The sequence below is a fragment of the Lolium rigidum genome, chromosome 7 (genome assembly GCF_022539505.1).
Source record: "Lolium rigidum isolate FL_2022 chromosome 7, APGP_CSIRO_Lrig_0.1, whole genome shotgun sequence".
Classification (NCBI taxonomy): domain Eukaryota; kingdom Viridiplantae; phylum Streptophyta; class Magnoliopsida; order Poales; family Poaceae; genus Lolium; species Lolium rigidum.
In genome coordinates this window covers 52,232,221-52,255,572 of record NC_061514.1, presented here as the reverse complement: position 1 = coordinate 52,255,572, position 23,352 = coordinate 52,232,221, and the positions used below count along the sequence as shown (strand labels likewise).

General features: G+C 45.1%; 3 protein-coding genes across 10 annotated transcripts; 2 read left to right on the top strand and 1 right to left on the bottom strand.

Moving 5' to 3' along the window:
• The first annotated feature begins 13,955 nt into the window (after nt 1-13,955).
• LOC124674030 (peroxisomal 2,4-dienoyl-CoA reductase [(3E)-enoyl-CoA-producing]-like) lies at nt 13,956-16,124 on the top strand. Its single transcript, XM_047210068.1, has 5 exons — nt 13,956-14,236; nt 14,610-14,769; nt 15,011-15,180; nt 15,260-15,482; nt 15,783-16,124. The coding sequence occupies exons 1-5, from the start codon at nt 14,045-14,047 to the stop codon at nt 15,935-15,937; spliced, it is 900 nt and encodes a 299-aa protein (XP_047066024.1). The 5' UTR covers nt 13,956-14,044; the 3' UTR covers nt 15,938-16,124.
• A 2,276-nt stretch (nt 16,125-18,400) lies between these two features.
• LOC124669323 (MADS-box transcription factor 31-like) lies at nt 18,401-19,956 on the top strand. The gene is made up of 6 exons (XM_047205957.1): nt 18,401-18,588; nt 18,991-19,060; nt 19,149-19,310; nt 19,402-19,443; nt 19,538-19,582; nt 19,741-19,956. The coding sequence occupies exons 1-6, from the start codon at nt 18,401-18,403 to the stop codon at nt 19,954-19,956; spliced, it is 723 nt and encodes a 240-aa protein (XP_047061913.1).
• Nucleotides 19,957-20,481: 525 nt separating this feature from the next.
• LOC124677685 lies at nt 20,482-22,649 on the bottom strand. 8 transcript variants are annotated; one of them, XR_006994183.1, is made up of 4 exons: nt 22,540-22,646; nt 22,125-22,198; nt 21,677-21,768; nt 20,482-21,410 (listed from the first exon to the last, which is right to left on the bottom strand). XR_006994183.1 is itself a non-coding variant. In XM_047213650.1 (3 exons), the coding sequence occupies exon 3, from the start codon at nt 21,234-21,236 to the stop codon at nt 20,697-20,699; it is 540 nt and encodes a 179-aa protein (XP_047069606.1). In that variant the 5' UTR covers nt 21,237-21,410; nt 22,158-22,198; nt 22,540-22,646; the 3' UTR covers nt 20,482-20,696. The 8 variants fall into 8 exon arrangements, 3 of the variants coding, with proteins under 3 accessions (XP_047069606.1, XP_047069604.1, XP_047069605.1); XR_006994185.1 differs by lacking the exon at nt 22,125-22,198 and having other exon boundaries at nt 22,540-22,641; XM_047213650.1 differs by lacking the exon at nt 21,677-21,768 and having other exon boundaries at nt 22,158-22,198.
• Between the last annotated feature and the right edge of the window lie 703 nt (nt 22,650-23,352).

The window sequence follows — 23,352 nt, the reverse complement described above, 5'->3', positions numbered from 1 at the left end:
AGCGTGCTAGTGCTGGAGTAGTGGAAGGATGGGTGACCGAGCGGGAAGTTGGACCACGGGTAAGTAATTTGACTAGAGATTATAAGCGTAGTTAGAGGATTAAGTGTAGTTAGAGACTAAACTAGTTAAATAACTAAAATACTAGAAATTCTGAAAAAATAGAAAAAAAAGAGGAGCGAAAAATAATTGGGCATAACAAAATGGATTAAAAAAATTAACAAATAACCTCCAGTCCCGGTTCGTACCACGAACCGGGACCAAAGGTCCTCCACCTCAAGCGCCCTCGCCGCACCACGTGGCGGGGCCTTTGGGCCCGGTGCAATTTTAAACCGGGACTAAAGGGGAGACCCTTTAGTCCCGCCTTGTTGGTCCCGGTTTGTAAACCGGGACTGAAGGCCCAAACGAACCGGGCATGTAGCCCCGTTTTCCACTAGTGAACAACAAATAACGGAGTATTGAACCGTTTTCGCTTCATCTTCTCCCAAGCGACAGCAGTTCCATCCGATCCCCATCAGTGAGAGCCCTGGTCCCTTCTCCTTCCAATTGCAGCTCCAGCGGCAGGAGTGAGGGGGCCCTCGCTCCTCCGTTCTGTTGTTAGGATTTGTCTGATATGGTGCGTCGTTGGGTGGTGGGAGCGGCGCCCGGGCGAATAATTTTGTCTCAACTCCACTCCCACACCGGCGGCGTCCTTCACGGGTCTCGGAGTTGATGGCAGCGTGTGCTTGGCGATCCTTTAGATTGGCAGCAAGGTCTTCTCGCATTTCTTTAGATCCGGCGAGATATGTTTCTCGACATGCCGTTGGCGTTCGTCGTAATCTACGACGGCGCTGGGGACCGAGGCGAGGTGGATGCTCTGGAGCGTAGATGTTGGTCCGGAGGTGGTGGATCTGGCGCTATTCCCCGACTTCGTCGACGGGATGCGGTGGATCTTGGTCCAAGAAAGCGGGGACGTCCCCCAGTCGATGTGCCACACCGACATGTGTCTTGCTGCTTGCAGCAGGCCTGTTCATCTACTCACAAAGCCTGGTTGGTGATGGTGCTTATTTGGATTTGGCAATGGTGGAGGCTCGACGTCTTTTCCAACGTGCGTCCATGCGGCATCGGAGTTTGGCAGCGGTCGTTAGTTTCGGCGAGTGCAGAAATCACTAAGGATGGTTCTATATTTTCTATCCTTTAGAGTTCTATCTGCAAAAGTTTTCAGGAAATCTGTTTTCTCCTGGTCTATCTTTTATTTTCCACATTTGTGTGTTCATGTAACATGTTTTTCTATTAATGAAAAATGTGGTTGCTCAAAAAAATGTACCTGCTAGGAAGGATGTAAAGAGAAAATTTGGTATTTTGCAAGTCCAATTTAATATTAATCGTGGACCAACGCTAGGGTGAAAAGCGCGACGAAATGCTGGTGCTGGACAAAAGTTCCTTCTAATCATGCTTTAATTTAACTTTTTTTCCGAAACACAATACAAATGTAAGTATTTCATTTTCTTCTTCCAAGCCAACGCAGAAATTTTGTTTTATTTGGTCACCTCCGAAACACAATACAAATGGACACCTCCAAAAGACCGAGTCAATGAAATTTTATGTCTTGAGATTTCTTCCCACTGAAAAAAGTGTCAAACCTGTAATTTGAAATCTGTTGAGCTGGGTATCACTACCCTCCTAACCACCCAACCACATAACGATTCTCTAAATTTCCTAACTTTTGCACTAATTTAGCTTTGAGTAAAATGCATGGTGCATCCTTAAACTTGCCGGCGGGGTTCGAAGTAGTCACCGTACATCGATTAGACGCAATTACGGTCAGTAAAGACGTTAGTTGGCAGCAGAGACGGTCACCGCACGGACGAGCGAGCCCGTATTTGCCACTCGGCGTCACGCGGGACCCAATTGCCAGGAATCTGTGTCTTACCTCGAGCGCTCCGCGGCTATATGCAAAAAGACCCCTCCGCAGTTGTGGAGAAGCAGATTTAACCCGGCTGCACTACCGCTTCAGCCGATCAGTTCGAGGAGGAGAGGGAAGGTTCCGGCGGGAGAGGAGGAGGAGAGCCGCCACAGCTGTCGGGAGAAGGAGGAGGAGGAGGAAAGCCGCCGCGGCTGTCCACGCGGCGCCTCCGCGACTGTCGCAGTGGGATACGATGCCGCATCATCGTCGTCCTGAAGGGTCACCGCCACCCGTGTACGGTAAGGCCAAAATTCCTCCTCACTATAGTAGAGAGAAGACAAAGATTTTGTTTTATTTGGTGAAATTAGTGTTTTTAGTGAACGATTTTGTGATGGATGTGACATAGAAGTAGTTTTTGGGCATTTTGGTTTTGGGGTAGGGTTTGCAGTATAGTAGTGTTTGGTTTAAATATGTACAAGAATTGAATTTTAATGCAATGTATGCATGCAATAATTTGCCAGGAGATCGTAACAGTTACTTTTCAGTTGAAATAAACCATGGGGGATATTTTCTTGGCACCGGCAGTAATCGAAGCTATGTGAATGGAGTTGTTATTTGGTATGACAATGTTGATAGTCTGACATGGTCACCTTTGATGGTGGAAAACATAGTCGAGGAGATAGGTTATGAAATGTTAGGCGGGATAAAGGTGTATTACTGCATACCAATGTTGTCAGTTAGCAGGAATGGTTTGAGGGAACTTACAACTGAATATGACACTAACCAGATGATCACATTTTAGTCATTTGGGCACAATTTCATAGCACTGTATTTGGATCATGATGAAAGTGTCAGGGCCAGGGATTGGGATGATGTGGTGGAATTTCCAGTTGTTGATATGCCAGATGTTGTCAGCCCAGCAAAACCAAGTGGTACTGAATGCCCTCCTCACTGTGATGTTGATCCTGGAGCACCTGTGCCATTACAGGTGGTGTATGCAGATACAGATGTAGTGATCGATGAAGATTGCATTGGTAGTAGAACAAGACAGAGGAAGAGGAAATGCAGTGATGCCGACATCAATGACAGTGAAGTAGAGGATGATAAAGATTCAGACTTGGATAAAGATTCAGACTTTGATCCTGACGATATTGTTGACTCTGGTGTGGACATCAGTGAAGACGATGATGATTTATTTGAAGATAATGTTGAGGAAGAGGAGCAAGGAAAGAAGCAGAAATTACCTAATTCATCGGTGAAAGGCAAAGACAATATTTGCAAAGAAGAGTATGAGGAAGAGGAGGATCTCTAGAAGTTGATCTGGTGGATCCAAAATTTCAGGTTGGCCTAATCTTTGGGTCAGTTTAGCTGTTGAGAAAGACAATCACTTCATATAGTTGCAAGAACAGAAAGGAAATTAAACTACCAGTGAATGATATGCAGAGGTTGAAAGCAGTGTGCTCTGGTTGTTCCTGGTGTATGTGGGCATCATATGACACAAGCACTAAATGCTTTAGGATAAAGAAATTCAATGGCAACCACGCTTGTTGTGACATATTTATTGTGCATGGTTTCTCATCAAACTTTCTAGCAGAGAAGTATGTGGAAAGCTTCAGTTCTAGCACATTTATTGTGCATGGTTTCTCATCAAACTTTCTAGCAGAGAAGTATTTGATGTGCGTGGTTTCTCATCAATTATTGATAGCTGTTGTGGGTGTGGATCCAGAGGGCAATTACCTACCCCATGACGGTTGCACTTGTAGTATGTCCACCCGGTGTGCTCTGGCGTCCCCGACACGCTTCGCTTCACCGTCCTGCCGCAGTCGGGGCACTTGATTAATGGAATGCATGGAGTATGGTGGCAGAGCGCGCTGTTGCACGAGCTGGCGGAATTCATCGCTCCGACGACTCCGCTCCAGTTGCTAGGGTTTCTGCGCCAAAGGAAAGGGGATTTTTGATTTGGGATAGAGGAGACAAATTTAGCTTGACCTGCTCCTTAAGTGATTGATCATTTTGCACTTGACATCCTCCTCTTCCTGCCAATGTTAACTTGCTCATTACCTTTACGCGTGCGACGGCACGTGGACAGATACGAGCTCGCTCGTCCGCCCGGTGACCGTCTCTGCTGCTAAGTAACATCTTTAAGAGCAAGTAAAACAAGGTACAGTCAACAGGCTATAAAAATTAAAATAATATAGTTTTGCTGAGTTAGACGAGAGAGAAGAGGAAAGAGAAGAGAAGCAGGCTATAAGATAATAGCCAGCTGTGCTCCTAAACACTTTGTGAGATTGCAAGGTGGGCTATATGCATATAAAGTAGTTCATACTAGTATCTAAGAGCATCCTCACTCGTTGGTGCTCCCCACGCCCAAATCCGGCGAAATTTTCGTCCGGATTGGAGGAAGATTTGGACTGGGGAGCTGTAGGATAACGTTGCATAGAAAACAAAAATTTTCCTACGGCGAACACGCAATCCAAGCCAAGATGCAATCTAGAAGACGGTAGCAACGAGGGGGTATCGAGTCTCACCCTTGAAGAGATTCCAAAGCCTACAAGATGAGGCTCTTGTTGCTGCGGTAGACGATCACTTGCCGCTTGCAAAAGCGCGTAGAAGATCTTGATCACGATCGGTTCCGGCGCCACGAACGGGCAGCACCTCCGTACTCGGTCACACGTTCGGTTGTTGATGAAGACGACGTCCACCTCCCCGTTCCGGCGGGCAGCGGAAGTAGTAGCTCCTCTTGAATCCGACAGCACGACGGCGTGGTGTCGGTGGCGGTGTAGAAGTCCGGCGGAGCTTCGCTAAGCTATGCGGGCAATATGGAGGAGAGGAGCTTGGCTAGGGTTTGGGAGGGGTGGCCGGCCACTCTATGGGGGGCGGCCAGCTTGTGGTCTTGGGGTGTTCGGCCCCCTCCCTTGGCCCCTCATTATATAGGTGGATCCCAAGTGTTGGTGTCCAAGTCTTCGAATAAGACCCGAAACCAAAACCTTCCATAGGAGGGGGAAACCTAGCCCAACTAGGACTCCCACCCAAAGGTGGGATTCCCACCTCCCATGTGGGGGTGGCCGGCCCCCTATGGTGGAGTCCACTTGGGACTCCACCCCCACTAGGGCTGGCCGGCCATGGAGGTGGAGTCCCTTGTGGACTCCACCTTCCTTGGTGGTTTCTTCCGGACTTTTCTAGAACCTTCTAGAACCTTCCGCGACATTTTATTTCACATAAAATGACATCCTATATATGAATCTTATTCTCCGGACCATTCCGGAACTCCTCGTGATGTCCGGGATCTCATCCGGGACTCCGAACAAATATTCGAACTCCATTCCATAATTCAAGTACTACCATTTCAACATCCAACTTTAAGTGTGTCACCCTACGGTTCGAGAACTATGTGGACATGGTTGAGTACTCACTCCGACCAATAACCAATAGCGGGATCCGGAGATCCATAATGGCTCCCACATATTCAACGATGACTTTAGTGATCGAATGAACCATTCACATACATTACCAATTCCCTTTGTCTCGCGATATTTTACTTGTCCGAGGTTTGATCTTCGGTATCACTCTATACCTTGTTCAACCTCGTCTCCCGACAAGTACTCTTTACTCGTACCGTGGTATGTGGTCTCTTATGAACTCATTCATATGCTTGCAAGACATTAGACGACATTCCACCGAGAGGGCCCGGAGTATATCTATCCGTCATCGGGATGGACAAATCCCATCGTTGATCCATATGCCTCAACTCATACTTTCCGGATACTTAATCCCACCTTTATAGCCACCCATTTACGCGGTGGTGTTTGGTGTAATCAAAGTACCTTTCCGGTATAAGTGATTTACATGATCTCATGGTCATAAGGACTAGGTAACTATGTATCGAAAGCTTATAGCAAATAACTTAATGACGAGATCTTATGCTACGCTTAATTGGGTGTGTCCATTACATCATTCACACAATGACATAACCTTGTTATTAATAACATCCAATGTTCATGATTATGAAACTAATCATCCATTAATCAACAAGCTAGTTTAAGAGGCATACTAGGGACTTCTTGTTTGTCTACATATCACACATGTACTAATGTTTCGGTTAATACAATTCTAGCATGATATATAAACATTTATCATAAACATAAAGATATAAATAATAACCACTTTATTATTGCCTCTAGGGCATATCTCCTTCGATCTCCCACTTGCACTAGAGTCAATAATCTAGATTACATTGTAATATACCTAACACCCATGGCATTTTGGTGTTGGTCATGCTTTGCCCTAGGGAGAGCTTTAGTCAACGGATCTGCTACATTCGGATCGGTGTGTACTTTGCAAATCTTTACTTCTCCATCTTCGATGTACTCGCGAATCGAGTGGTAACGCAGCTTGATATGCTTCGACCTCTTGTGTGACCTTGGCTCTTGTGCATTGGCGATGGCACCCATGTTATCACGGTAAATGATTAATGGGTCCAATGCACTAGGAACCACACCGAGCTCTACAATGAACCTCTTCATCCATACCGCTTCGATGAAGCCTCCGAAGCTGCTATGTACTCGATTCCGTTGAAGACTTCGCCACCGTGCACTCGCTTCGAGCTTGCCCAGCTTACTTGCGGCACCATTCAATATAAACACGTACCCGGATTGTGACTTAGAGTCATCGGGATCGGTGTTCCAACTTGCATCGGTGTAACTTGTTACAACGAGCTCTTGGTCACCTCCATAACAAAGAAACATATCCTTAGTTCTTTTCAAGTACTTCAGGATATTCTTGACCGCTGTCCGAGTGTTCCATTCCTGGATCACTTTGATATCTGCTAGTCAAACTAACGAGCATGTGCTATATCCGGTCTTGTACATAGCATGGCATACATAATAGAGCCTCATCGCCGAAGCATAGGGGATGTTACTCATCCTTTCTCTTTCTTCTGCCGTAGCCGGTCCTTGAGTTTTACTCAATACCTTGCTCGGTAACATAGGTAAGAACCCTTTCTTACTTTCGTCCATTCTAAACTTCTTTAGAATCTTGTCCGGATATGTACTCTGTGATAGCCCTATTAGGCGTCTTGATCTATCTCTATAAATCTTGATGCCTAATATATATGATGCTTCACCAAGGTCTTTCATTGAAAAACTATTATTCAAATATCCCTTAACACTGCTTAATAGTTCTATATCATTCCCGATCAATAATATGTCATCTACATATAATATCGAGAACGCTACGGAGCTCCCACTCACTTTCTTGTAAATACGAGGCCTCTCCATGACACTCGTATAAACCCGAAGTCTTTGATCACCTTATCAAAGCGTCGGTTCCAACTTCTTGATGCTTGCTTCGAGTCCATAGATTGAACGCTGAAGTTTGCATACTTTGTCGGCATTTTTAGGATCGACAAAACCTTTGGGTTGTACCATATACAACTCTTCCTCAATGTCTCCATTAAGGAACGCCGTTTTGACATCCATCCGCCAAATCTCATAATCGAAAAATGCAGCTATTGCTAACAAAATCCTCACAGATTTTAGCTTCGCTACGAGTGAGAAAGTCTCATCGTAGTCAACTCCTTGAATTTGTCGGAAACCCTTTGCGACAAGTCGAGCTTTATAGACGAGTAATATTACCATCGGCATCTGTTTTTCTCTTGAAGATCCATTTATTCTCGACAGCCTTTCGGCTATCGGGTAAGTCTACCAAAGTCCATACTTTGTTATCATACATGGATCCCATTTCGGATTTCATGGCTTCTTGCCATTTGTTGGAATCCGGGCTCATCATCGCTTCTTCATACGTCGCGGGGTCCTCATCATTGTTATCTACAATCATGACATTTAGACAAGGATCATACCAATCGGGAGTGGCACGTTCCCTTGTCGATCCGCGAGGTTCGATGAGTTTCCTCGTTCGAAGTTTCATGATCATTATCATTAGCTTCCTCTCGTTGCCGGTGTAGGCGGTACGAGTACAACTTCCGTCATTGCGCTACTCGATCAACGAGTATAGATTCATCAATCTCATCGAGTTCTACTTTTCTTCCGAGTCACTTCTTTAGTGAGAAATTCTTTCTCAAGAAAGGTTCCGTTCTTAGCAACAAAGATTTTGCCTTCGGATCTGTGATAGAAAGTGTACCCTATAGTTTCCTTAGGGTAACCTATGAAGACGCATTTCTCCGCTTTGGGTTCTAGCTTGTCCGGTTGTAACTTCTTTACATAGGCTTCGCAACCCCAAACTTTTAGGAACGACGACTTAGGTTTCTTATTAAACCATAATTCATACGGTGTCGTTTCTACGGATTTTGATGGTGCTCTATTTAAAGTGAATGCGGCTGTCTCTAATGCATAACTCCAAAATGATAACGGCAAATCAGTAAGAGACATCATACTACGAACCATATCTAAGAGAGTTCGATTACGACGTTCGGACACACCGTTTCGTTGAGGTGTTCCCGGCGGTGTCAATTGTGAAAGTATTCCGCATTTCTTTAAATGCATGCCAAACTCATAACTCGGATATTCACCTCCACGATCGGATCGTAGAAATTTGATCTTCTTGTTACGTTGATTTTCTACTTCACTTTGAAATTCCTTAAACTTCTCGAAAGTTTCGGATTTATGTTTCATGAAATAGATATACCCATATCTACTCGGATCATCCGTGAAGGTTAGAACATAACGATAACCACCGCGCGATGCTACGCTCATTGGTCCACATACATCGGTATGTATGATTTCCAATAAGTCGGTAGCTCGCTCCATCATACCGAGAAAATGGAGTCTTTGTCATTTTTCCCATTAGACATGCTTCGCATCTATCAAGTGACTCAAAGTCAAGTGATTCAAGTAATCCATCGGTATGGAGTTTCTTCATGCGTTTCACTCCAATATGACCAAGACGACGAGTGCCACATATAAGTAGAATTATCATTAAGTTTAATTCGCTTAGCATCAATGTTATGTATGTGCGTATCACTACTATCGAGATCTAACAGAAATAAGCCATTCTTTTGTGGTGCTCGACCATAAAAGATATTATTCATAAAAATAGAACAACCATTATTCTCAGACTTGAATGAATAACCGTCTTGCATTAAACAAAATCCAGATATAATGTTCATGCTCAACGCAGGTACATAATAGCAATTATTTAGGCTTAAAACTAATCCCGAAGGTAGATGTAGAGGAAGTGTGCCGACTGCGATCACATTGACCTTGGATCCGTTTCCTACGCGCATCGTCACTTCATCTTTCGGCAGTTGTCGTTTATTCTTTAGTTCTCGTTTCGAGTTACAAATATGAGCAACCGAACCAGGTATCAAATACCCGAGGTACTAGAACGAGAACCGGTGAAATGAACATCTATAACATGTATATCAAATATACCTTCTTTCTTTTTCTTGACAAGGCCGCTCTTCGGATCAGCCGGATACTTGGAGCAATTACGCTTCCGGTGTCCCTTCTCCTTGCGGTAATAGCACTCAGCATCGGGCTTAGGGCCGTTCTTAGGTTTCATAGGAGGCGTGGCAGCTTTCTTGCCACCCTTCTTGAATTTTCCCTTAGACTTGCCCTGTTTCTTGAAGCTCGGTGGTCTTGTTGACCATCAACACTTGGTGCTCTTTCTTGATCTCAATCTCGGCAGCTTTTAGCATGCCAAAAAGTTCGGGTAACTCCTTGTTCATGTTCCGCATATTGTAGTTCATCACAAAGTTCTTGTAACTTGGTGGCGGTGATTGAAGGACACGATTAATCCCCGATCTGTTAGGAATCACTATTCCCAAGTCACCGAGTTTCTTCGCATGCCCGGTCATGGCGAGCATGTGCTCACTAACGGAGCTGCCTTCTTCCATCATACGAGCTGAAGAAATGTTTCGATGCTTCATAGCATTCCACGGCCGCATGAGTCTCGAATATAGCTTTCAGCTCATTCATCAACTCATGAGGATCATGGTGCTCAAAACGTTTTTGAAGATCGGATTCCAGCATCGCACGGGATGGCACACTCGAACTTGAGAGTACCGAGTTTTCCGAGTTGCGTAAACAGCTTTTACTTCATCGGATTCATCTTCTGCAGGAGGGTCACCTAGCGGTGCATCAAGCACAAATTGCAGATTTCCGCCGGAGAGGAAGATCCTCACATGACGGAACCGGTCGGTGAAGTTGCTACCGTTGCTCTTAAGTTTCTCTTTCTCTAGGAACCGATTAAAATTGATTGGGGACGCCATCTCTACAACATATATTTGCAATAGTTTAGACTAAGTTTATGACAAATTGAGTTCAAATTTTAATTCAACATAATTAAAAACCTAAGTGAACTCCCACTCAAAACAATATCCCTCGCATTGTCTTAGTGATCACACGAACCAAATCCACCGCACCTAAACCCGATCATCACGAGAAAAGGTGTGATTTCAATGGCGAACACTCAAAGTGTTCATCATATCAACCATATGATTCATGCTCTACCTTTCGGTATCACGTGTTCCGAGACCATGTCTGTACATGCTAGGCTCGTCAAGGCCACCTTAGTATCCGCATGTGCAAAACTGTCTTGCACCCGTCATATGTACTTATTGAATCTATCACACCCGATCATCACGAGGTGCTTCGAAACGACAAGACTTGGCAACGGTGCTACTAAGGATGAACACTTTATTATCTTGAGATTTTAGTGAGGGATCATCTTATAATGCTACCGTCGCGATCTAAGCAAAATAAGATGCATAAAAAGGATTAACATCACATGCAGTTCATATGTGATATGATATGGCCCTTTTGTTCTTGCGCCTTTGATCTTCATCTCCAAAGCACGGATATGATCTCCATCATCTTCGGGCATGATCTCCATCATCGTCGGCGTAGCGTCAAGGTCAATGGCGCCGTCTTCATGATTGTCCTCCATGTAGCAACTATTACAACTACTTTGAAATACTACTCAACATGAAATTTAAAGACAACCATAAGGTCTCCTGCAGGTTGCCACAATACAATAATGATCATCTCATACATATTCATCATCACATTATGGCCATATCACATCACCAAACCCTGCAAAAACAAGTTAGACGTCTCTAATTTGGTTTGCATATTTTACGTGGTTTAGGGTTTTCGAGAGAGATCTAATCTACCTACGAACATGAACCACAACGTTGATACTAATGTTTTCAATAGAAGAGTAAATTGAATCTTTACTATAGTAGGAGAGACGAGACACCCGCAAAGCCTCTTATGCAATACAAGTTGCATGTCGAACGAGGAACAAGTCTCATGAACGCGGTCATGTAAAGTTAGTCCGAGCCGCTTCATCCCACTATGCCATAAAGATGCAAAGTACTCAAACTAAAGATAACAAGAGCATCAACGCCCACAAACCATTGTGTTCTACTCGTGCAACCATCTATGCATAGACACGGCTCGATACCACTCGTAGGATAACGTTGCATAGAAAACAAAAATTTTCCTACGGCGAACACGCAATCCAAGCCAAGATGCAATCTAGAAGACGGTAGCAACGAGGGGGTATCGAGTCTCACCCTTGAAGAGATTCCAAAGCCTACAAGATGAGGCTCTTGTTGCTGCGGTAGACGATCACTTGCCGCTTGCAAAAGCGCGTAGAAGATCTTGATCACGATCGGTTCCGGCGCCACGAACGGGCAGCACCTCCGTACTCGGTCACACGTTCGGTTGTTGATGAAGACGACATCCACCTCCCCGTTCCAGCGGGCAGCGGAAGTAGTAGCTCCTCTTGAATCCGACGAGCACGACGGCGTGGTGTCGGTGGCGGTGTAGAAGTCCGGCGGAGCTTCGCTAAGCTATGCGGGCAATATGGAGGAGAGGAGCTTGGCTAGGGTTTGGGAGGGGTGGCCGGCCACTCTATGGGGGGCGGCCAGCTTGTGGTCTTGGGGTGTTCGGCCCCCTCCCTTGGCCCCTCATTATATAGGTGGATCCCAAGTGTTGGTGTCCAAGTCTTCGAATAAGACCCGAAACCAAAACCTTCCATAGGAGGGGGAAACCTAGCCCAACTAGGACTCCCACCCAAAGGTGGGATTCCCACCTCCCATGTGGGGGGTGGCCGGCCCTCTATGGTGGAGTCCACTTGGGACTCCACCCCCACTAGGGCTGGCCGGCCATGGAGGTGGAGTCCCTTGTGGACTCCACCTTCCTTGGTGGTTTCTTCCGGACTTTTCTAGAACCTTCTAGAACCTTCCATAGAACCTTCCGCGACATTTTATTTCACATAAAATGACATCCTATATATGAATCTTATTCTCCGGACCATTCCGGAACTCCTCGTGATGTCCGGGATCTCATCCGGGACTCCGAACAAATATTCGAACTCCATTCCATAATTCAAGTACTACCATTTCAACATCCAACTTTAAGTGTGTCACCCTACGGTTCGAGAACTATGTGGACATGGTTGAGTACTCACTCCGACCAATAACCAATAGCGGGATCTGGAGATCCATAATGGCTCCCACATATTCAACGATGACTTTAGTGATCGAATGAACCATTCACATACATTACCAATTCCCTTTGTCTCGCGATATTTTACTTGTCCGAGGTTTGATCTTCGGTATCACTCTATACCTTGTTCAACCTCGTCTCCAGACAAGTACTCTTTACTCGTACCGTGGTATGTGGTCTCTTATGAACTCATTCATATGCTTGCAAGACATTAGACGACATTCCACCGAGAGGGCCCAGAGTATATCTATCCGTCATCGGGATGGACAAATCCCACTGTTGATCCATATGCCTCAACTCATACTTTCCGGATACTTAATCCCACCTTTATAGCCACCCATTTACGCGAGTGGTGTTTGGTGTAATCAAAGTACCTTTCCGGTATAAGTGATTTACATGATCTCATGGTCATAAGGACTAGGTAACTATGTATCGAAAGCTTATAGCAAATAACTTAATGACGAGATCTTATGCTACGCTTAATTGGGTGTGTCCATTACATCATTCACACAATGACATAACCTTGTTATTAATAACATCCAATGTTCATGATTATGAAACTATTCATCCATTAATCAACAAGCTAGTTTAAGAGGCATACTAGGGACTTCTTGTTTGTCTACATATCACACATGTACTAATGTTTCGGTTAATACAATTCTAGCATGATATATAAACATTTATCATAAACATAAAGATATAAATAATAACCACTTTATTATTGCCTCTAGGGCATATCTCCTTCAGGAGCGCCGAAGTTCCAGCCGTCCCCCCGGCAGGAAACCCCCAACCTCGACCATTTGACATATTTCAAACAAATTTAACATAAAATTTAACAAGTTCGGTGACCAAGAGTACGAAAATTGCTGAAACAAATTCGGCGATAATCAGTACAATGTTTAAGAAGTGCTGAAATAAATCAGTACAAATTTGGCTGACATATCTCTTCTTGCATAAGCTCGACGAACATCTGCTCCTCCTCTTCGTCCGAGTCCATGGCCGGCGAGGCAAATGGACGAACACCTGACGGGCGTGGTTGAGGCAACCCGAGCCGCGAGCGACGAGGAGCAGGCCAAAGTCGGAAAACAGGCCGGCGGAAGAGCAGCCAGATAGGCCGTCGTCGAAAGATGGCGGAATATAGGCAGGTGGGGAAGGAGGGACGGCGGAATGCGGGCAACAAGCCGGCGGGGTGGTGCCGGCGGCGAGAGAGATACGAGGGGTGGGGGAGATTTTGAGCGAGGTGGCGGTGGGGTTCGTGTGTCGAGTCACCGACAGATCGGGCCCTTCCCCGCTTTTCACTCGTCCGGAGTCCCCGATAGGTCCCCGGGGGGCCGGGATCGCGTGAGCTCGCCGGATGGATGAAGGGCCAAATCCGGACGAAAACGAGTAACCGGGAGCGCGACTGTGCCGAATTTCGCCGTCCGGAAGGGAAAAACGTCGCTCGGGGGCCTCGTCGGGGGACGAGTGGAGATGCTCTAACTATTGTATGGCTGACTACAAGTAGACTATAGATGACATGGCAAAAACATATAGCTAACTACGTATTATTCTTGCTCTAATCACCGCAATTACGTACAATCGATGTACAGTGATCACTTCTAACCCCGCCGACAAGTTTAAGCCAGCAGCTCAGCGACACGCATCTTCTTTCCACCCCCTTTTACTACGCCGGAGCGACTGCGACGAGGCGATGGCCACGGAGTCGCCGTTCCGGCCGGACGTGGTCAGGGGCAAGGCGGCGCTGGTCACCGGCGGAGGCTCCGGCATCTGCTTCGAGATCGCCGCCCAGCTCGCCCGCCACGGCGCCAGCGTCGCCATCATGGGCCGCCGCCGCGAGGTCCTCGACAAGGCTGTCGCCGCCCTCCGCTCCGAGGGCCTGCGGGTGCGTGCGCCCCGATTAATCTGCTCCCCTCCTTTCTTCCTCTCTAACCATACATACCACTGCTACGCATGTTTCTACCTTGGTCCCCTTGCTTGAAGAGTATACCTGGCGGGCGCCTCCGTTCTAGCAGTACGGTTGCCTCAATGAAATGTAACCACCTTATTGACTACTGAAGCCACGAGCCCATGCGATAGTAATCGGCTTCCTCGGAGTAGTATTCCATTCGTGTTTCATGTGTCTTTGAATTGTCGAACCAAATTCATGAATGAATATGTTGCCCACCAAGATTATATATTTATATGAACCATCCTCTCGTGTGTTAGGGATAAATTAGTGTTGGTCAATAGTAACAGGACTTCGGTGTGGCGTGTAGGCTGTTGGATTCCAGGGAGATGTCCGCAAGCAGGAGGATGCAGCGAGGGTGCTCGCCTCGACCGTTGAGCATTTCGGCAGGCTTGACATTCTTGTCAATGGTGCAGCCGGCAACTTCCTTGCCTCCCCGGAGGATTTGACTCCCAAGGGATTCCGAACAGGTGCTTCATTACACCATATCATCTTGGTTACTCGCTGTTTGGTCCAATCGTGCCGTTTGAAAATAATTCTTGCATGCCGTGTAAATTAGAAGTAATGTGGCCTTACTAGTTTGTGCAATTGTGCTAGACTGCAAGCTCAAGCATCTTATACCTGATAATTTGTCCCCTATGTAACAAGCAACGAAGTGCTCAATGTTTTTCTTCCCGAGAGTTTTGTACTGACTGAATTTTCTCTCTGCAGTTCTTGACATTGACACTGTGGGTACATACACAATGAGCTATGAAGCCCTCAAGTATCTGAAAAAAGGTGGTCCAGGAAGAGGTCCCTCCACTGGTGGCCTCATCATTAATATAAGTGCGACATTGCAATACACCGCGTCTTGGTACCAAATTCATCTATCCGCTGCTAAGGTATGTATATCATGTTTGGTCCACTTTCAGAGAATGGTTGAAATAGGTAGGCTTTTCTTAACTGAATCGTCCTGTACAGGCAGGCGTTGATAGTATCACAAGATCTCTGGCTCTAGAATGGGGAACAGATTATGACATCAGGGTCAATGGAATCGCTCCGGGACCAATCGGAGGCACTCCAGGACTAACTAAGCTTGCACCTGAGGAAATGGTCAAGGGATTAAGGGAAACAATGCCTTTATTTAAGTTGGGGGAGAAACGTGACATAGCAATGGCTGCGCTCTATCTTGCTTCTGATGCAGGTCAGTTATGAATTTCAGCTTTCCTGTAACCGAATAGCTAGAAGTTCTTTCAACTGTACAAGTTCAGTAAGCTGACCATCCGCTTACCTGGAGTTCATTTGGATGATATTGGTATCACTAGGGTTCTAAATTTAATGAGCCCTTCTATTGTTGTTGGCTATTTGGCTCTGTAAAAAAATCTCCTTGCTACTCTTATCCCAGAATTTGCCACATATTGCAAAAACATTCAAGTCGGTAAACTAATGGCTGACCTTTGTCAGAGAGTTAACCATTTGATGTATTCAACAATCTGTTTTGCAGGCAAATATGTAAATGGGGCTACACTGGTGGTTGATGGAGGTCTCTGGTTAAGCCAGCCTCGCCACATTCCCAAGGAGGAAGTGAAGGGTCTCTCAAATGTGATCGAGCAGAAGGTTAGGGCCTCTGGTATTGGTGTACCATCCAGCAAACTGTGATGACATCCCTGGTTTATGTGACAGACGGCCTTATGTATGTCATGTAGCATCCCTTCAGTATTGTTGACAGCAGCTCAGCGCCAGCTTTATTGTCTAAATGAACCTTGTAACCCGCTGAAATAGTTTGTTCCAACGAGCAAGCTCAATATATACTTCTGCTATTTTCAGCTTTGGCTGGGACTTGAAATATTGTGATTGATTTGGTATCCTACCAAAGCTAAATTTCCCCGCTGATTTGCAATATATTCGTCTGAACAAGTCACATCTTCTTTCATATTGATGATGTAAGTGTTATGTTGAAAATTTCAACTACTTCCCTACCTCCCATGTTTAATTTAGACAGAAGGTGGTTAACTTTAGGATAAATTTGTGTCAACCATGTCTAACTGAGCAGGATGATGCTACAAAAGTGTAAAATTCAGGGATGCGAACCAAACCTTGTTTTGAGAAATTGAAGTGACACGAATATTTACTTGTATGTGCAACACAATAGGCAACAACTATATTCCTCACCTGGTGTGAACTTGATTCATTTGTCCAAGAGAAATAAAAGGCCGATAGAGATAGTCAGATGCTGACAGGCCAGGCAAATGGGCATGAGCCTGCAGTTCTGTGCCTCAACTGCCTCATGAGAAGAGAGCATAATTCCTTTACCTTATGAGTCGGTCTGATGGTGCCTGGGAACTCCGTTGGAAGTACCTCTATTTTAGAAAAGATATCTTCTGCCATCATGTTCCCCTGGTTCTTGATCATAGCTCGTGAATGGGTTCTCACTTCAAGAGCCTCTTTTACACAAGAAAAAATAAAGCTGAGCAAAGGAGTAACTTAGCAAAAAAAATTAATGTAACTTGACGAATAACCACAGCAAAATGTCGGAGTGAGGCTCGTTTCTGGCGAGGTAGACTACCTGGGGATCAAGAACTCGCGGAGGCAGCTTGGCTGGGCTGCCTAACTGAGAACATCACCTCTGACGTTCTCTCTCCCCTGTACCTCCTTTATCTGAAAAACTCCCCCTGTACAAACTCTTATGGCCTTGGGGCCAAGCAATATATACAAAATTCAGGTGGGGACTTTGTCCCCCCCCGGTGACCATCAAAAAAAATATATTCAATATCAGTGTGAGTATATGATAATTTCTGTGGAACAATTACATTAGTGATATAAGTTTAGTCATTTATCTTCTTTTAGGAAAGTGCATTTTACAATAAAGTAGTCACTGAAACATCTTTCCAGACAGATATCTGTTTTGATCATTTGTTATCCTTTGAGGCTAACAATTCGTAAGCTGGGGAGTTCGTTTGGTACAAACTGATGACATTGCCAGGGGATATGCCATCTGCGTGACATATGTCATATATTTGACTATGCATCCCTGACATCTTGTAGGTTAGGTGTAGTGTGGTCCAAAAGCTACCTTATGGAAAGCATTATTGCTCCTAGTTATTCTCTGTCTTGGTCAATTTTAGGTTGGTCTTCTTACAGGAGAAGCCTGGCTGCAAGCTCACCACCCATTGCTATGCTAAGTAAGAGGCAGTTACCAGTCCACAGCAAGGCTGGTTTCAGAATTTCAGCATTACCATTTTTAGTCATCCAATGCCACCTCTCATGCACACCCAAAAGGACACTTGCACTCCATTAACGTGCACTAAATCGTATACATATTTGGCCCGCTTATCATAATGGTGCTAGTTTAAGGACATAGCGTATTTTACGCGGGAGATGTCTGTAATAAAAAAAAACATAGATGGTACCCTACAAATATGTTTCCACATGTTATCTGATGGAGGGGCATAATTGTGGAAAGTTAAGTTAGCTACATTGCTTGATTTACTTTGTTCTCTTTCGTTTATAGTGTGATATGTTCCTTCTGTGTAGTATATAGTGGGACAGCCTGACAAGAGATGATCAGAATAATATTAATTTTGGTGCTTGAAACTAGAACTTTCCAGACTTATAAAGCTGCCCCTGGCCCCTTTGTTTCCCCCCACTATCCTCCGAAGAAACACACGCAGGTAATGGCACTACTCCTTGGATTTCTGTCTCTCTTGTTCTGCAGCACACACTCGGTGCAAGAACATGTCTTGCAAATGCTATTCTGTTACTGTTCATAGTGGAAAGTATGATTTATGCTGCTTGTGCGTAAAGTTTTTCTTCCCCATCTCATACATTTTGGTTTCCCTTTCATCTTGATCTTGTTGGTGGTTTATTCTTCTGGATTCAACTTTAACTTTGTGGAACTCCAGAGAGCTAGTTTCTTTTGTCATATAACTTTTTTTTGCTGAACTCTTGCGTATGAGATCATTTGATTTATCTTACTTTGTGCACTTTAAGCCATGTGGTTCATCGCTTCTTCTGGATTTGAAACTGTTACTTGATTATAATCTTGGAAGAACAATGGCATCATAATTTGACCCTCACTTTCTGGCAGATTGCAGAGGAGAATAGAACCATCGGACTGGACCAATGGGGCGTGGAAAAGTAGAGCTTAAGAAGATTGAGAACACGACGAGCCGCCAAGTTACCTTCTCCAAGAGGCGGATGGGGCTGCTCAAGAAGGCAAATGAGCTTGCCATTCTTTGTGATGCGCAGGTTGGGGTCATTGTTTTCTCTGGCAGTGGCAAGATGTATGAGTACTCCAGCCCTCCATGGAGGTGGGTAAAACATTTTTTCCCAGTTCAACTAGTGCATCTTCTCTGTAGTTTGATCATTATGTTTTTTGGTTTGAGGGGGAAACAGATATTTGGATACTGTGTGGGTCTCATAATGTTGTTCTAGATCTGCCATAACGTTCTTTTTCATGTCAGAGTTCAGTTAGTCTTTCTCAGTTTTTTGCAATGTGTAGACTTTCTTTCTGAACTTCTTGTTGGGAATTTCTGTTGTTCATAATCTTCAAGGTTCCAGCATGTTCTGCAATGGCCTTTTAGTAGGAGTAATGAAATCGAGGTTCAGTATGAAAAGTTTGTTACTCATTTGTACTAAGTTAGCCCCTTTGAAGTGTATGAAGAACCGATGATGATCAAGTAATCCCTGCTTGTTTTATTATGTCGTGGCAGGATTGCAAATATCTTTGACAGATATCTGAAAGCCCCCAGCACCCGATTTGATGAGATGGATATCCAGCAGGTACAACAGTTCAGTCTAAAGTTTAAACCAACCAATATCGTTAGATTTTACCTGTGTTAACTAACAATCTTCATTTCCTTTCATGAAGAAAATCATCCATGAGATGACAAGAATGAAGGATGAGAGCAACAGGCTAAAGATCATCATGAGACAGTACATGGGTGAGGACCTGGATTCACTGACTCTGCAAGATGTGAGTAACCTTGAGCAGCAGATTGACTTCTCTCTGTACAAAGTTCGTCTGAGGAAGGTAAAAACCCAACATGATGTAATAGTTCTTTGAATATACGAAACAACACATTCCTCAGATCCCAATGCTAACACCCTAATTTGACCAGCAGCAACAGCTACTTGACCAGCAGCTGCTCGGGATGCGCCACAGGGTATGCAAAACAAGATGCATCAAAAATTGGTTCAGCGTTGCACCACACTTCATGAACTGAGTTTTGATGGAGTTTTGTTTATTCATTCTGATAGGAGATGCACATTCCAGAGGACCAGGGTAACTACATGTTCCACATGGTAACACATATCAGCTCAATTTCTCCTCAGACGATCTTGTGCTTTCTTTTTTTTAGAAGATCCCGGACCACCTCCCCGGTTCCATTTCATTCAAAAGGAAATCACAACAACCTGATCCAATTTATTATAACCTTGAATTTGTTTGTACCTGTCAAAAGAATCCGGTGAGGGATCAGCAGGTCCAGGCAGCAGACATGATCAACCCGAAGCTGTTTCCAATGTGGGATGTTGGTGAGCACATCTACGGCCAGGACGCCGAGTCCTCCATGACGACTCTGAAGCTCTCACCGCAGCTGCAAGAGTACAAGCTCCAGCCGCTGCAGCCCAACCTGCAGGAGACCAACATCCATGGCTACGTCCTCAGGCTCTGGTAAGCGTTGTCTTCTTCGTATGTGGTGTTGTCAGAATTCGTGTTTGCTGATCATGGAACTGAAAGTACATCAACTTGACTAGTTTGCATCCGTATCTGCAGATTCCTCAGGACACACACAATGGAATCTAATGCAACTGAACTGATTAAGGATGATGAGCAGAGCTTCCTTGTCTGAATCTGCTATAGGGCTGTGTTCTAACCAGCTTAGATTATCTTACTGCACTTTGTGTGTTATCATTGCACTGCTAGATTATGTTTGGTGATGCTTGTAAATGTGGTGTATATCACCTGTTTTATGTGTCTTCAGGAACCACTTATATGTATCTGAATCTGATATAGGGCTGTCTTCTAACCAGCTTAGATTATCTTACTGCGCTTTGTGTGTTATGTTTGGTGATGCTTGTAAATGAGGTGCGTGTATATCATCTGTTTTATGTGTCTTCAGAAACCACTTATATGTATCTATCAAGATGAGTTCTGATTCCGAGAGCTTTTGTCTTTCATCACCGTGCTGCCATAAAGCACATCACACATTAAAGAGGTGTTCCATTACAGCGTAATTACATATTACATGTTTACATAATATTAGTGTAATGCTCACACATACACACTAAAACACATCTAGATAAATGTGTATCTAGATAAATTTGCGTTTCAGCTACAGCTTACAAATATCATCTCCTCTTGCGATCGTACACTGCATATCTCTTCAGTTGAGCTTCTTTGTTCCACCCTTATGCTTCATGAATCATGACCCCTGGGTTGCAACAGGCTGTAGAGCTCGAGGGGCTTCATCTTCATCGTCAGTGACCCAGTGATGGGCGTAACCTTTCTTCTTGTACTCCTTGATGACTCTCTTTTGCATCTCCAGGAAATCATCGTCCGCGCCGTCGAAAGCGGAGAACAGTAGGATGAAGTAGTCCACAACCTGCTCTTTGGGGGCGGGAGCCCCCCAGTCGATGCGTCCGGCGAATGAGGCATGGGGCTGCTCTTGTACGAGAGGATGTATTCGAGATCCACCTTGGAGAGCCTCACCCTCATATACTTCTTCTTCTTCTCCGGCGCCCGACCGAAGAAGGCTTCTCCGATCGCCAGCGCATCATCTAAGGTTTCAAGGGGAACCTTATTCCGTGGAGCAGGCACCGCCGCGGCCACGGTGGGATTTTCAATGGAGGAACTTTCCTGCTCCATCCGGGCGGCGTTTCTCCCGAGGGCCTGCGATAGGGACAGTCCCTCTGCCCGGGCGGCCGCCACCGCCTTTGGGGAGTTCTTGTTCCTCATGATAACCCTCACAAGCTCACTTACTCAGGTCGCCGCTGCAAATTTATCAAAAGGAACCTCGCCTTCCTCGAACGAGCTTGCCATGATCGCCGGATCGATTCTTGGTTCTTGCTCCTGGAGATCGATCGAGGTCTGGTTTGGTCGGTAGCCGGTGGTGCCTGAGGATGTACCACTCTAAACAAAGAAGGCATGTAGACTAATCAAAGACTTGCAGCAGAGAAGGAGACTAAGGGACTCTTAATCTGAAATGTAAACGCTTTGAGACAATTCACAGGAACACAGTTTCAAATATTAGAAGTGAGTGCTCAAGGAAATACAGTACTCGTAACAACGGAAGAGCTGCAGAAAATCAATGTGGTATAAAACTTTCAACACCAAGACATAAACGGATCACGTTATCAAACTAAACAGGTTTGGGTGCACCGTCAGTTTACAAGTACCTAATTATTACAGCCCGAGGTGTCTGTAATCCCTAATGTTCATTGGCATCTTCAGGTACGTGCAGCTCTTTGTCACAAAGGCAAAGCATATCCTATATCACGAAATGCAAGAGCAAGTCAGGTCAAGAGTACATGACGCAATCCACGAATATATCGCATCAGGTCGATAAGGACTAATTCTACATGATGGTTTCAAGCTCAGGGAAAAAATAGGAAGATTTCAAGCTCATACAAATTCAGGATGATTTCCAGCTCACTATGAAGCGATAATGTGATTTCAAATATCATCACAGGGTTTTCCCAGGCCCAACAAAAAAAGTAAGGTCCAGAGGGTAACACGGGGACAACTTCTTGCATGCTCCATTGTTTTGTTAAGAGTACATTCATCAAGAGCAATAGGAAAATTGATGGGACAAAGGTTCTAAGGACTATTGGCAAATAAACGCACTTTGTTTTTAACTCAGGTGTCTTCGCTTCTCACCTGTGCAGCTCCTAACCATGATCAGATGCGCTTTTTAAAACCTATAACAACCACAGTCAATACATAAATACCCTATGATTTCCAAGAAGAAGAAACAGAGAATAATAATTAAGCCATGTTCATCGCAGTATCAACAGCTACTCTCCATCGCAATATGCACAAAGATCTAACATATACTAGTGTAAGTGTCTAAGCCCAGATCAACTAGGGTTGTTTTTAGTGGATAATCACTACACATTAGGGGTCGACAATCACTATACATTAGGGATGCAAGCGGCGCCCGCATCCTGTCCCGCTAGCAGCCCTACTACACATCCACGTTAGAGTAATATGGATAACTAAATAGTTTTGAATGAGAGGAGGAGGTGCCGGGCAGGTTTACCTTGGGAGAGGGACCTCCAGCAGGTGGAGTCGACGGCGATGCAGGACTTGAGGCGCGCCGACGCCACCGCGGTGTGCAGGGGCAACAGCGTCTCCAGTCCCGCCACCGCCGACCTCGAACTGCAAGAACCTCGATGTAAAGGCAAGCACACAGACCCACGCCCATCGATCCATCAATCTGCTGGTCCGCCTAGTGGTAACGTACCTGCGGAGGAGATGGGCGGCTCGTGCCGGGGAGGCAGACAGCAGGGACGAGCCGAGGCTGCGGCCGGCGAGGGGCGCCGGGCGGAGGGCTGCTCTCGCGGCGGAGGCGGCGGCGCGGCCCAAAGATGCCATTTCTTTCTTCTCCTTCGGACGTGCTGCGTCGAGGGCGTTAACCCATTACTGGCCCACAAGGCCACAAATAGCTCAGCCACGATTGGTACAATAATTTACGACAATTTGCTGGTTCTTTAAAAAAAATGCAGATTTTACTTTGAAATTTGCTGGTTTCTATCATTGTGCTTGTTCGTGAGGTGAGTGTTGAGGTGGTTTCCGGACCTTCTTAACCCATAGGCTTAGCCAAAATATAATATATGCGCCCAAACCAAATACTCCTTTTGCAGGAAAAAACGAAGTGTTCATCCAGAGTAATATATGTGCACGACTGACTGCTTTGTTCGGGGCAAATAGTTGAAAATGGATTTAGAATCAGAAACGAAACACAAATTATAGTCATGGGCCAATAACTACAGCAGATGGGGAAATCTGCATTATAAAAGGTGGTATTGCAGAAAATTCTGGTCGAGCATCGTGCAGAGTTTAATTAAGCTGT